Source organism: Mastigoproctus giganteus, chromosome 5 (genome assembly GCF_048544385.1).
Source record: "Mastigoproctus giganteus isolate SK-2022 chromosome 5, ASM4854438v1, whole genome shotgun sequence".
NCBI classification, from domain to species: Eukaryota; Metazoa; Arthropoda; class Arachnida; order Uropygi; family Thelyphonidae; genus Mastigoproctus; species Mastigoproctus giganteus.
The window spans coordinates 202,150,301-202,164,980 of NC_143579.1; the positions used below are offsets into that span (position 1 = coordinate 202,150,301).

Here is a 14,680-nt window from a genome sequence, read left to right on the forward strand (position 1 = left end):
TAGTTTGCCCATAAGTTTAACTACCTACATCATTGTTTAGATTTTATCTTATATTGTGAATACCTTCATAACGAGATACCAGGTATTGCACTACTTCAAATAAATAACGCTTCTCTAGTAGAGGAGACTACTGTTATTTATTCTCAGTGGGCACCACCACCACCCAGCCGCATTTCGGAGCTTGTTTGTATATGTGTGAGATAATAACTCTACTATCCACTTATCCCTATTAGACTTAGAAAAGCAAAAAGTAGAGGGAAAGTTATAGCAGGAGTGGTGGAAGAAGAAAAGAAACTGTGTAGAAGAATGAAAGGGACAGTAACTCCTTCAACTCACACCACTCAAAAACTCATAAATTCCTTGAATAGGCAACGCTTCCCCAGTAGAGAAGACTGTTGTTACCTATTCTCGGAAACTCCGTGAATATCAGGCTTCCTTAATGACCATTTCAAGGCTAGTTGGCCTCTCATCGGTGGGTGGGCAGGTACCCTTCCGGAGCTTGTTGGTTCACTCATCAGTGGGCGGGCAGGTACCCTGGTAATGCAGACATGCCATCATGGTTGCAAAGTTAATTCCACAATATGAGAGATGCCAAATGGTGAAGATAATGATAATATTTTGAAGACTAAATGCTCAAGACATAATATGTTATGGGTTGAAATTAACTATATAATATCGGTGTAAATCAGTGTTTCTCAAAGGGTGTGCCGCGTCACATTAGTGTGCCGCAAAATTTTCCAAGTGTGCCGCGAAATTTAGAAATTTCTTCTTCTATGACTACGTAGGTGTGCCGCGAAATTTTTCTTCTTTGGAAAATGTGCCACGAGAGTAAAAAGATTGAGAAACACTGGTGTAAATACACCATAGTTTACCCATAAGTTTAACTACATACATAGTGTAACAGCATCGTTTAGATTTTATCTCACATTGTGACTACCTTCACAACAAGATACCAGGTATTGCACTACTTCAAATAAATAACACTTCTCTAGCAGAGAAGACTACTGTTATTTATTCTCAGTACACTGCGTTATGTAGTTAAACTTATGGGTAAACTATAGTGTATTTACATCAATATTATATAGTTAATTCAAAATATTATCATTTTCTTCACCATTTGGCATCTCTCATATTGTGGAATTAACTTCGCAATTGTGATAGCATGTCTGCATTACCAGGGTACCTGTCCACCCACTGATGAGTGAGCCAACAAGTTCCGAAATGCATCGCATCTGGGTGGTGGTGGTGGTGATGCCCACTGAGAATAAATAACAGTAGTCTCCTCTGCTAGAGAGGCATTATTTATTTGAAGTAGTGCAATACCTCGTATCTTGTTGTGAAGGTAGCCACAATATGAGATAAAATCTAAACGATGCTGTTACACTACATACGTAGTTAAACTTATGGGTAAACTATGGTGTATTTACACTGATATTATGTAGCTAATTTCAACCCATAACATATTATGCCTTGAGAATTTAGTCTTCAAAAACTTTTTATAGTGCATTGAGTAGCAAAACAACTTCACTTATTTGAATAGCTCTATATTTGTCTGTCTTATGTTGGATGAATAACTAAAGCCCCAGTGCTGTAGTCTTAAAATTAGCAGAAGGTATACTCTATGAATTGGGTTGTTAAGGACACCACTGATGCTATGCTGCTGCAACAGGATCTGGAAAGGTTGAGCAGATGGGCTGAGAGGTGGCAAATGAAGTTTAACATTGACAAATGTAAAGTACTTCATATGGGAAACAGCAACCCCAGAGCAATGTATCAACTTTGTGGTACTACACTGACAGTGGTAGAGAATGAAAAGGACCTGGGGGTAATTGTGCAAACAGATATGAAGTTCTCTGAGCAGTGCAGATGGGCTGCAAGAGTGGCTCATGGTGTCTTGTCAATGATATACAGGAATGTTTCTAGCAGGGATAAGGAGGTGATTATTCCCTTGTATAAGGCAATGGTCAGGCCACACCTTGAGTACTGTATACAGGTCTGGAGGCCTCATTTCAAGAAGGATGTAGAGCTGCTGGAATGAGTACAGAGAAGGGCAACAAGATTAGTGAATGGAACAAAGGGTTGCTCTTACGAAGAAAGGCTTAAGTTTTGCAAATTACAGTGTCTGGAGACTAGGCACAGGTGAGGTGATCTGATAGAAGTGTATAAAGCCTTGAATGGATTGAGCATGCTTAATGCCGATGGGATTCTTCCTCTTGCTCAGAATAATCACCTGAGAGGGCATAAATTCAGATTGAGGAAAGACAGATGTAGGATAAATGTGCGGAAATTTGCCTTTAGCCAGCGGGTAGTTGGTTGGTGGAACAGACTTCCATCCCTTGTTGTGGAAGTTGATAGCCTAAATAAATTTAAGGCTCAGCTGGACAGGTATTTTGAATGAATGGAGAGGTGAAATGGATTTTTTTTTTTTTTTTTTTTTGCTGATGATGCATAAGCTTGCTTTCTTGCATCATATGCCTCTACTAATGCTAATGAATGTTATAATGTTAAATATTTTAATAATATTTGTTTTTTTCAAGTCTTTCAAAAACCAGAAGGTATACGCTGTTTACCTAAAAAAAATCCAGCTGAAGTAAGTGAATCTCAGTTAGAGGAAGTAGGGTTGTTCCTGAATAAAATAGATATTAGCCACTGAATGTATGCAATCTACACATGTGATACACAATGCCTGCATATTGGCAGAATGCTTAATTAGGGAACTGAACCTGAATACTGATTCTGGTATCACAGTCAATAGGCAATAAATAAACTAGCAGAGGAACTCTCTCCTTTTTTTTTTTTTTTTTTTCCCTCACATTTTCTTTCTTTTTTTTCCCTAATATCTGAATATGCAACCAGTTTTCACAAATTGAATTGGTGGAACTTTTTAAAGAGGTGTTCAAAATTACAAATCTCAACTGAAAATGTTTTTAAGTTTTAACAAAGTTTCTAGTAATAACAAAAGATTCACATTATCCAGTTATGCAGAGTCTAGTCATAACTAAAGCATTAATTCCCATTAACCCCAGTCAGAGGTATATAATTTCCCAAAAAATATTTTTCTTGTTCCAGGAGATGAATTCTGGTAAATCAGTCATATTACCTATTGGAAGAGGTATCATTACTTTAGATTTTTAGCGTTAGTAAGTTATCTACAACTACGACCATTTTTAAATATAGTTTCTGAATTCAAAGGCTGCATCTCACTTACCAAAAGCTCTTTCAGTTTTTTCTTAAGTGGATAAATTTCTGTGGACACAGCCTCATAGGGTTCAAAGGTGGCATGCTGACAGCTGGTCCTACTGGTAGCTACAAAACAGTTTATGTCAGACTTAGGTTATCCTGTTTCCCCTCACTAATTATCACTTGTAATTGAGTATTGCTTTGTTCACTCTTTGCCAAAAATTTAGTTTAAAATGAGCATAAATGGAATTTTTAGTAGTAGCCAAGGGCTGTAGCAGAATTCATATTATTCAAAAAAAATATTGAAGTATCAACTTAAAACTTTAATACTGGTAAGTATAAACATCCTCATAGATATTTATAATAATTATAATAATTTATAACTTATAAATAAATCTTGTGAGCTGTGTACTTAATATAGTGGTGGTTATAAAATCACTATAGTTCAATTTTTGTTGGCTTCATCATTTTCAATTGAAAAATAACCAAGTTATTAACATGTTCTTGGTATTTTTGATTGTATGAAGTTTTTATAAATTTTAGTTTCAAAAAACTTCTTTCCCCATATGCTACAGTGAAAAAATTGGAATTTTGAGAGGAATGTAAGTATTAGGAAAAACATTTGTGGACACAACATGGTGACAATGTATTTCCTTTATGAAACATATCACTGAGTATGCTGCGAGGTGTACCGGCAATGAAATATAGTTATCTCTATTACTTAAACTTTCTCTTACATTTTCTATGCATTCTGTGGTTTGTGTTTTCACCTGGGAAGTTGCATATCTTACTTGGCTTGCCCAGAGGTTGTTCCAATCTCCTGGCTGGCAGGTGTTGGCCCTGGCAGCCCCCAACAATTTTGGTCCCATCTGAATCAATTCTGTCATGGCTAGTAGTAGATGACTGAAATTTTCTGTTGGCCCTGGAAGTCTGCCCATGGCTATGCCTACATTTCACTATGCTTCATGAAATTAGGAAGCTATATCAGATGGCATGATCACCTTGTAAATGCAGTATTTCATTAAAATATCACATTATTGATAGTAGTCTTTAGTAGACCAAAGAAAGTAAAGTCCAATTATTATAGCCATATCTCACTTTAATTATATTTTATTGAACTTCAGTATGGCTAGAATGATTGTCTATTAATATCAGAATGGGATTTTCATTAGATCCATCTTTTTTGAACAGTAAAGTATTTAGTCACATTATGAACAACTCAACAATCATCCAGCTATTTACTGAGCAATGGTACATGACACTGTACAAAAACACAAACTTAGTTTGTTCAAAAACATGGATTGAAAAAATACATTTTTATTGTATTTCAGTAAATATAAGCTGTGTTAATATGCTATTGCTGAAATTGAATTGATTTTAATATTATAATGTGTCAGAAATTCAGAAAGAATTAATCACCATTCTATAATACAGTATTTTAGTTATCCATTAAAAAATACATGGTACAACTTTTTCAGAATAACAATGGTCAGAGATGAACAAAGTTTGTTGTTGGTAAATAATGTATGCTCCCCAGTGTATCTCATCTCAGAATGCTATTTCTTTCAGCTAAATATTTAAACCCTTTGGAAATTTTCTTCAAAAAATAAGAGCAGACCTTATGCTGTGAAATGTTTCTTTCAGTAAGAGCTAAATAAATGCAAAATTTAAAAAATAAAAATATAAAACTTTTCTAACTGTATTCACTGGAGAAAAAAATCTTCCAAAATTAATTACAATTCAACAGTCACCTAGTGAGAAAATAAACTACTAGAAAATTCAGCCAAGTTAAAGACCCCATAAATGATTCATTTTTATAAGCTACAATGTGCTTTTGATAGATAAAATATTTTGGATGTCATGTGAAATAATTTTATTTTTTTGAAGTAAAAAATTTATGTAACTATATTTAATTTTTACTAGAAAATAACTTAAGCATGAAAATCAATCAAATTGTCAAATCTGCCAACTCTTCATCCTTGACAATAGAGCTTCTAGTGGTGTCTGATTTTATCCATTCATCTCACTTTGCAGATTATGAAGCATTGGTTAATTATGTGTCAGTCTTTGTGAATGCAGTAAGTAAACCTATATAATTTAAAATAAATAAAATAATATTCACTATTATCCTTGTATTCGTATTGAATATTATTTTAAATTGATTTAAATGTTTGACAATAAATGTTCTTTTATCCCTTGAATTAATAAGAGTGAAATATCACTCTTATTAATTAACACAGATTGTTGCTATCTTTTTTCTTGAAGCTAGCAATAATCAGTATTGGTGCATTCAATGCTTATTTTTGCTCTAGCGAAAAATAAAATTAAATAAAGAAATATATAAGTGGCACATGATTTATACAGGCATGTTTACAGTGTGTTACTGAATATTAAACTCATCTCCAACTTGAAACATGCTGCACTCATTTGGAGTTCAAGATACATAGCTTTCCATTTACCTATGGTTGGGTATTTGGCCAGGTAAAATGTGTCTAGAATAGAAAATCACTAATATAATTACAGATGTCTGTTATGTTATGTAAAAGGTTGTACGTAAACTCTTTAAATGACAAATTTTTCAACTGGCATGTATAAAAAACTACAAGATAATGTTTTTATCAGTGACTTGTAGCATTACTTTTAACCCTCTCGGGGACAAATTTACTGAATGTGTGCTTGCTTAGCATAGCAGGTTTTCTGTTAGGGGCTGATTATGTTGAGCAAATTTGTGTATTGAATTTTAATATTTTATAAAAATGAATTTTGCACATAAATGCTTCTAAATATTAATTTGTTTATATCCTAAATTGATTGCCCAACATTAGAATGAAAATATTATAAAAAATAAAAAACTTTTAAAAAATATTACAAAAAAAAAACTCGTAATTTCTTCTTTTATGCAGTAATCAAGGGCTCACATTTTGTGAGTATGGGCTTGGCACACCCAGGGTCCTGAGCTGGATATCATCATTCTTCTCTTTCTTGGTGAATCCTTTACTTCTGTCTCTCTCTCACTCAGGGTAACTCGGGGAATTTTTTTTTTTTTTTGGCTGGTGCAGCATAAGCTTCAGGCTTCCTTGCACCATAAGGCTAATAATAATAATAACTGTCTAGTACTCAACCCACTATCTACCATGCTTAACGGCAGCAAGTATGATATAGATAGAAGGAAGAAAGAACCTGTACACCCAACCCACCTGATGTACATGGATGACATCCAGCTTTACGTGGCAACCAAGAAGCAACTCTAGCAACTACTCCTGATCACCGAAGAATTCAGAAGGACATCAGGATGGAATTTGGTCTAGACAAATGCAAGACCCATGCACTGCACCAGGGAAAATTATTCAGCCGAAACTACAGCTGCTGACTGGTAAAGAGATCGAAGCTATGACAAAAGGAGAGACCTACAAATATCTAGGGATGATGCAGGCTCAGCAGTTAGAGCACAAGGAAATCAAACAGTGCCTGACCGAAAAATATCATCAGAGACTCAGAAGCCTACTGAAAGCAAAATTGAACAGAGGGAACACAATTAAAGCCATAAACACCTATGTAGCTCCAGTTGTAACATAGCAGTATAGCAGTTAGCATTATGGCAGACATGGCAGTTAGCATTAGTAGAGGCATATGATGCAAGAAAGAAATCTTATATAGCATCAGCCAAAAAAAAAATAAATAAATAAATAAAATAAAACTCCCTTCCCATTTCACCCATCCATTCACTCCAAATGTTTTTCTAGTTCTACCTTGAACTTATTTAAGTTACTAACCTCCACTACAACAGATGGAAGTTTGTTCCAGCAATCAACCACCCGCTGGCTAAAGGTGAATTTCCACACATCTATTCTACAATTGTCTTTCCTCCATTTGAATTTATGCCCCCTCAGGTGAGTAATCTGAGCAAGAGGAAGAATCCCAGCATTGGGCTTGCTCAATCCATTCAAGGCCTTATATGCCTCAATTAGATCACCTCGCAGGTGCCTAGTCTCCAGAAGCTGCAATTTTCAGAATTTAAGCCTTTCTTGGTAACACCAACCCTTTGTTCCACTCACCAATGTCATTACCCTTCTCTGTACTCATTCCAGCAACTTGACGTATTTCCTAAAATGAAGCCTCCAGACCTGTATACAGTACTCAAGGTGTGGCCTGACCATTGCCTTTTACAAGGGGACAATCACCCCCTTATCCCTGCTAGAAAAATTCCTGTTTTGCCACTAACACTGTTTAAGGTGATTACTTCATAGAAGATGCCATGAAATAACTTGTAGATAAAACAGTTTTTTAATTTATGTACAGAAACCTGATGTATAGCACCTCATATAGAAATAGACCCTCCTACCTCTTTACCTAATTTATCAGATAACATTTAGACCAAATGAATAAATACAAGTGAATATTCATCTACTTCTTTGCAGCACCGCACAAGATAGCTAGTAGTCTAATGTAGAACTGAATTTATTCTAACACCATATATACAGAAAATACAAAGAGCAAATATGTTTTAGTTTTATATACAGGAACTTCCCGACTTTACGTAAGGGTTGTGTTCCGCGGAACACTGCATAAGTTGGGTAATTTCCTCCATGCTTGTGCAGCACTTGCAATTGTGTTTGCTGAATTGATTGAATCAAAAAAGAAATGTTCGACGAACATGTAAATAGAATTATTTATTCTATATATTCAATTTGTGATCTCATTCGAAGGAAAAATTACAAAAGTGCAATTTAAAAAAAATTTCAAAATTATAAAATTACAAAAAAAGAGAGGAGACAGACATAACATCAGTAAGTTTTACCTCTTGAGCATCGTTGCCAGAATTGACGTCTTCAGCTGATAGGTATGCTGCTGCAGAGGTTGAGGGCCATGGAGATTTAGAAGGAGTCGGCCGCTCAACCTTATGAAAGAACATATTAATGGATGACTGGACAGTGGCTTTTTTCTTTTCATCGTAGATTTCTTTGTAGCAAGCAAGCATATCATTCACCTCTCTGTTAACTTTTAAGAATTGTTCGCTGTCAGGATCCATCTTCTCAAACCTCGCCATTGCCGATGCAATTTCACGAAATGCCTTTGCCATCTCTTTGGTGATGAAGCATCTCGGCTGCTCATTTGGTTCATCTTAAGCTTCATCAGCATTTTCTTCTTTCACTATTGCTGCCTGCAAGTCAATAAGTTCTTCGTTAGATAATTCCTTCTCTTCTTCCTCTATTAACTCCTCCACATCTTTGGCATCAACCTCCAACTGAAGTAGCTCTGCAACCTTTACAATCTTATCTGTAACCTCTTCATATAATTCTTCTTTTTCAAATCCTTTAAGCCTTTTACGTGCTGTGGGCATATTTTCTTCCATGCACCATTTAAACAACTTTTAGTAATTTCTGCCCAGGCCTTATTAATGTTTAAGATAGTGTGGTAATTATTGTAAGATTTCCAAAAGTCTCTTAACGTAAAATTTTTCTCATCGTCTACTGCAGACAATGCCTGAGCACATGTTGTGCGTAAATAGTATGCTTTTAAATTCGAAATAACACCCTCTTCCATTGGTTGGATGAGTGAAATCGTGTTTGGTTACTATAACTCTCACTTTCGAATTGAAATCATCTAGATGCATAGGATGTCCAGGAACATTATCTAATAGAAGCAAAATCTTGAAAGGAATGTCGTTGTCTTTACAATATTTTTCAACCTCAGGAATGAAGCAGCATTTAAACCAATCCTCAAAGAGAGATATTGTTATCCAAGCTCTCTGGTTCAATTGAAAATGCACAGGTAGGGTGGCTTTGATGCCCTTAAATGCATGAGGATTTCCAGAATGGTACACAAGCAGTGGCATTAATCTGTAATCTCCCGCTGTATTAGCCCCAAGCAAGAGCGTGGCTCTATCTTTTGAAGCCTTGAAACCTGGCATTGTCTTTTTCTCTTTGGCAATGTATGTTCGATCCGGCATTTTTTTCCAACACAGAGCAGTCTCGTCAACGTTAAAAATTTGCTATGTTGAATAGCCGCCTTCATCAATAATTTTTTCCAAAACATCACAAAATTTCTCTGCAGCTGCAGAATCGGCACTGGTAACTTCACCACATAATTTAATGTTGTGGAAACCAGCGCCGATACTTGAACCTATTAAACCATCCGTTGCTTGCCATGAACTTGACTTGGGGTTCGCCGTACTTATCCTTAATATCTTTATAAATACTTGTTGCTTTTGCTTGAATGGTCATTAGACTCAGTGGCACTCACTTCTGAATCAAATTTTCCATCCATATTATTAACAGCTGTTCCATCTTCGATATAGCACCTGAACGCTGTGATCACCGTTGATCTTAAGTGCGTTGATCCTTTGACATGTTCTTTTATACGTGCACTGTCCTTTAAAATAGTATTCACTGTTGAAACAGCGAGACCTAATTCCCTTGCAATAGATGACAAACTTTGTCCTGCTTCATACTTCTTAATTATTTTCATCTTCATTTCTAAATCAATTTTGTTTCGTTTCCTGGCACTGCCAGCACTTGCACTTTCCATCGGTCCCTTTCCCTTCACCTTTGTAGTAAGTAAATAGGAATGAAGAGAAGATTCTGAAAATTTATTTTTATATGAATGAAGATTTCAGTGAAGGGGAACACATTTCACCATAATAGTGTAAAAACCCACACAATTGCAGTTATCGGTATTATTGCAAATGCAGTAAGATCGAGTTTACTACCCGTTTATAATTAGGTGCACTAACAGAAAAGCCCAATAAACTGGAAAGGGCAAATTGTTTTTTGGTCGTGACCTCCAGAAATGTGTTTTAGAAAAATATCACAAAGGCATTCAAAATTGATTCTTATAATGGGAACATATGATAATGGTGAAAGGGTAGTGCAATTTCCATTATAAATATGACCTTTTAGAAAGAAAAATAGCTTAGTAATACAGCAAAATTTTCAACTTCCAAGATTTGGAATGAATTATATAAAAAAAAAAAAAAGTGTTATTGGATTCAGATTATGATATTTCCACAATTTTTTAAGTTTGCACCAGCTGGAAAAAACTTATGTAAAGTCGAATTTCTGTAAGTTGAGTATTATGTGAGTTGGGGAGTTCCTGTATATGTTATCCAGGCATTACATAAAAATTACACTTACAATATAAAATTATTCAATTTTTATGCTCTTTTAGGTAAATATTCGTTTTGCATCCCTTGTTGAGCCCATTATCAAGATAGTACTGACTGCAGTATTAATGAATAAGGTAAGGTAGCACCTCATTTTTTTATTTCATTTATTTTTATTTTTTCATATCTGCATTACTACAATGCAAAATGCAAAGGAGAAATTCTGAAAAGTGCCATTTAATGTTAATATGATGGAGAATACAGCATCCTATACCACTTTAAAGTGTGCTACTTACACAGAATTCCCAAATCTATATCTCCACTACATATAATATTGTGTGTGTGTGTGTGTGTGTGTGTGTGTGTGTGTGTGTGTGTGTGTGTGTGTGTGTGTGTGTGTGTGTGTGTGTGTGTGTGTGAGACTTTCAAAAATAATTGAATGTGCAATAATATTCATAAAAGGAGGCAAAGCAGATTATTATGCAATATTATTGATGGTACACACACAGACACAATGATACAAGCGAGTAGTTCTCAAACTTATCCTTGTTATGTGTCACTATTCTCAGGAGCAAATCACATGCCACTACACAAAGATAGTTCTCAGGGGTATGTTAATAGAGGTGGCCACATCTAAGTGCTTGTACTCAGGAGCAGTCAAATGAGCACGACCTTTAAATTTTTGAGAGGGTTGGGTGACAAAATGAATACAGAAACTGCTCCACGTTTAGGAAGGAAGGGCCAGCATTTAAGTCCTGACATGGCTCTGATAGTGTCAATATGTGGCTTGAGGTTAGCTTAGCTTTTATAAGCATAACATTGGATTCTAATATTCTAAAAGTGTCATTTTTGGCATTTTGATGAATGTCTTAATTTTAGAGGTGTGATTTGCCAAATAGAGTACATATGCCAAGTGTTGAGCATCACTTATAATTAAGGAGTGGTCTTTAATTTGCTACAAGGAAGAGGTGGTAGTGAAAAATACCAGAGTTGCCCCATCCTATTCCAACTTATTTCATAATTCACTATGAATGAAGAGATATATTATTATCTCCTGAGTATAATCCTCATCCAACCCTGTCCCAGTGTTGGCTAAAAACCCCTGCACTTGGCCAGTATGGTTCATTTCCTTTCCTTTTAGTGTTCACATATTCAAAGAATTGTAAACTGTCTTTCTTGGATATTTTTATCAAATCCATTACATAGTCTTGCCTTAGTCTGTTTCACTACCCCTCCACCAGTAACTGATCACAAAGTATTTTGTACATTCTGTATTGAATAGGGAGGGTTTCTTGATAATCTATTGATATCCCACTCAGCCTTCTTTTCTGATTAATCCTTTTGTCATCTGTTTTGGTTGGGCTACATCTTCTTGCAGGTACAAAATGGTGTGTAGTGTCAAGAATTATTTTCTGAAACATTTTCCATTTAGCATGTATATCCCTTAGAAAATTCAGCTGTTTCCACTGAATTGATGTCAAATGATGATTGACTCTGTTATAATCTGCTTTAATGAAAACTTTACCGTCTGCTCTTAATTCTTTTTTTTTTTTTTTTTGATATTTCCTGTATGAAAACACCGGTCACTGCCTGTTTAGTGGCTACTGAACTTGAACATTTTTATTAGCAGATGAAGCAACAAGGGGTTGATTGTTGGAGCAAACTTCCATCTGGTGTTAGACAGCTTGAATGAATTCAAGGAAGAACCAGACAAACTGTTGGTGGGGATAGACAGGTGGCATGGGAAGTGTTGCTTCATTTTTTTTTTGACTGATGCTATATAAGCTTACTTTCTTGCATCATTTTCCACTATTAATACTAATATTAATTTTTAATAAATAAGTCAAGAACATGATCTCCCAGAAAGGGAGATCATATTCATGAAGTTGATGTAGGGTGCCACTAGTAATAGTTTTTTTTTTACTCTTGTGGCTAGCCAGTGAATAGAATTTTTGTTTTTTGTACTCACTGTGGAAAAAGACTGTATTTGATTAGACTTTTCTATGTGTTTTCCACACCATAGAAAAATTATTTAGTTTCAAGAAACACCTATGTGATTTTTTTTTTCTAAACTCAGATTCCATTGCCACTCTTCAATGCACATCTGAAACAAAAGAAAAAAATATTTTGCTACACATTTGCTTATAAAAAGGAATTAATCCCTTAAATTTTATGCTCTTAAGATAAAAATAACACCATATATGAGTTAACAAGACAATTTCCTGGGGCCTAGTTGTGGAGTTTAGTTTGGTAGGAAAAAGGTCTGCTTGGAAACCAAACTTAACAGTAAACAACCTCTGTTGTGGGGGGATTTATAGGCTGTACTGGGTCCATAAATTTCACAGGTTCCCACTACAGTAACAGTTGCGATAGTTTTGTACCTTATTTAATACATTTATTTTTATAGGATGTCACAGTGGAACCTTATATCACTGACAATTTATATTGTGAAAACCATCTGAATGCTGCACTCTGCCTTAAGGACTTTGCAAAGTACACCACCCAAAATATTAGAAATCTAAAGTTTGATGTTGGCATTTTGATGACTGGGTAAGTTGGTTGCTTTCCAAGAAAAAAGTAAATATAAATAATAACATGCAATAGTTTCTGTTGTTTTTATACTAACACAACTAATAAATGAATATAAAAAAATAAATAACTAATCAGACTACAGTGAACTGTTTTTTGGGGGGGAAGGGGAGAGAGGGGGTGTAAGGGAGGGGATGCCATATGTCACAAATGGGTTATTGTACATGACCCATAAGTGGGCCACACTTTTTACACCATTTAATATCTGTGGCATAATGAATACAACAGTATATACAAATACAAATTGAACAATGACTAAAGCAGTTTACATTAATTTCTTTCTAGTTGGCCATTGCTGCAGTGAAATCTTTATCTTAAAATTTCACATAGCGTTCTTCACCACTCTCATTGTTCCCTACATTGGACACTAATTCTTGAGCAAGGGTTGCTGTTTACATATGCACTGGAAGTGTTGAATATTCCTCACTGATTTTTTTTTTTTTTCTGTCCAATAAAATGCCTTTTGTAACATTAAAATATTATAGTCATAATGGTAACGATTTTTTTTTAAACCTGAAGTGCAGCAGAGTATGTGGATTTTCATATGCCACCTTTTATAAGTTGCATGAGATTATTTGTAAATAAATTTTTTTGCTGATAATTAATATTATAGCCATTTTTAAGATAAATAATTACAGTAGTAAATTTTATGGAAAAGTGAAACTGTTTTTTAGTGTCATTTTCCAACACTTCCAACACTTTCCTAAAAATGATAACTCAGATTAAAATTAGAAGTACACAGGCAACCTTCACTAACAGTATTGCAACTGCACTTTTCTACTGGTAAAATACAATTTTTAACTGTTTCAAGTATGGAAGTATTAGATTTCTTTACCAGTGCAAGTAGTCTGTATTGTTTTCACAAATAATTTGTTGCATTATGGGGACCATGGTGAAGCCATTGCACTTCAACAGATAGATACATAGGATACCATTATTTTTAATGTCGTATATGCAAGTTAATTACAGTTATATGAGTGCAAATGCCTTTGCTTAAAGTATGCAAGAAGTAAACTATGCTTATTTTATTTTTATAGCCATATTAATTCAGTGATAAAGATCAAAGGTAAAAACAGTACTTGAGTATACAGGCAACCCCTGTATAACCTGGTACTTCTACAACACGATTGATAAATTTCAGCAATCCTCGCACAACACAGTACTTATAAAACATGGTTTCACTCTAACATGGTTAGAGAATTTCTGTAAACCTTGCATAATGGTATTTTTTGGCTTTTGTGCAGGAGAAACCATGCTATTTGTTGGATGTAATTTTTCAACATGTCCACTCTTTTTGAATCCCCGCTGTTGACTTGCTATTTAAAAAAAAATAATAAAAAATTAAAAAAAATATTGAGAAATCCCTGTATTTTATTTTGTTGGGAAATCCCCATGTTACATTCTGTACTATTCAACTTGTACTTGTTGAACTTGTGGAAATACTTAGATTTCAAAGTTTTATTACTATTAGAAAGCACACTAGGCCATCCAAAAAATTTAAGTCATCTAAATGTTGAAGTTATGTTCCTGTTTTGTTGTTATTTGTTGTTATTTGGTTTTCAGGAGCATTAGCAACTAAGGCCATATTGCTTCATGATATGCGGTGGTCATTCCCTGACCTTTCCGCATCCTCCGTATTTGGTGGTGACGGGCTCGAACCCAGGTCTAATCGAGAAGCGTGCTACACACTGCTGCTCCTTCCCACCTGGCTATGGAGGCACGAAGTTATGTTCCTACCGCCACAGTTGTACTGGGTTAATACTTCTTTCATTCAGCCGTTAGATAAAGGCATTATATCCATCTTTAAAA

General features: G+C 35.0%; 1 protein-coding gene across 1 annotated transcript in view; it reads left to right on the forward strand.

Moving 5' to 3' along the window:
- Positions 1-14,680, forward strand: part of LOC150086010 (A disintegrin and metalloproteinase with thrombospondin motifs like) — a 63,094-nt gene that overhangs the window by 8,018 nt on the left and 40,396 nt on the right. The window contains exons 2-3 of the mRNA XM_090374770.1: positions 10,348-10,419; positions 12,690-12,832. Coding sequence (XP_090230896.1) covers positions 10,348-10,419; positions 12,690-12,832 — 215 coding nt within the window. The remainder of the gene's footprint in view (positions 1-10,347; positions 10,420-12,689; positions 12,833-14,680) is intronic.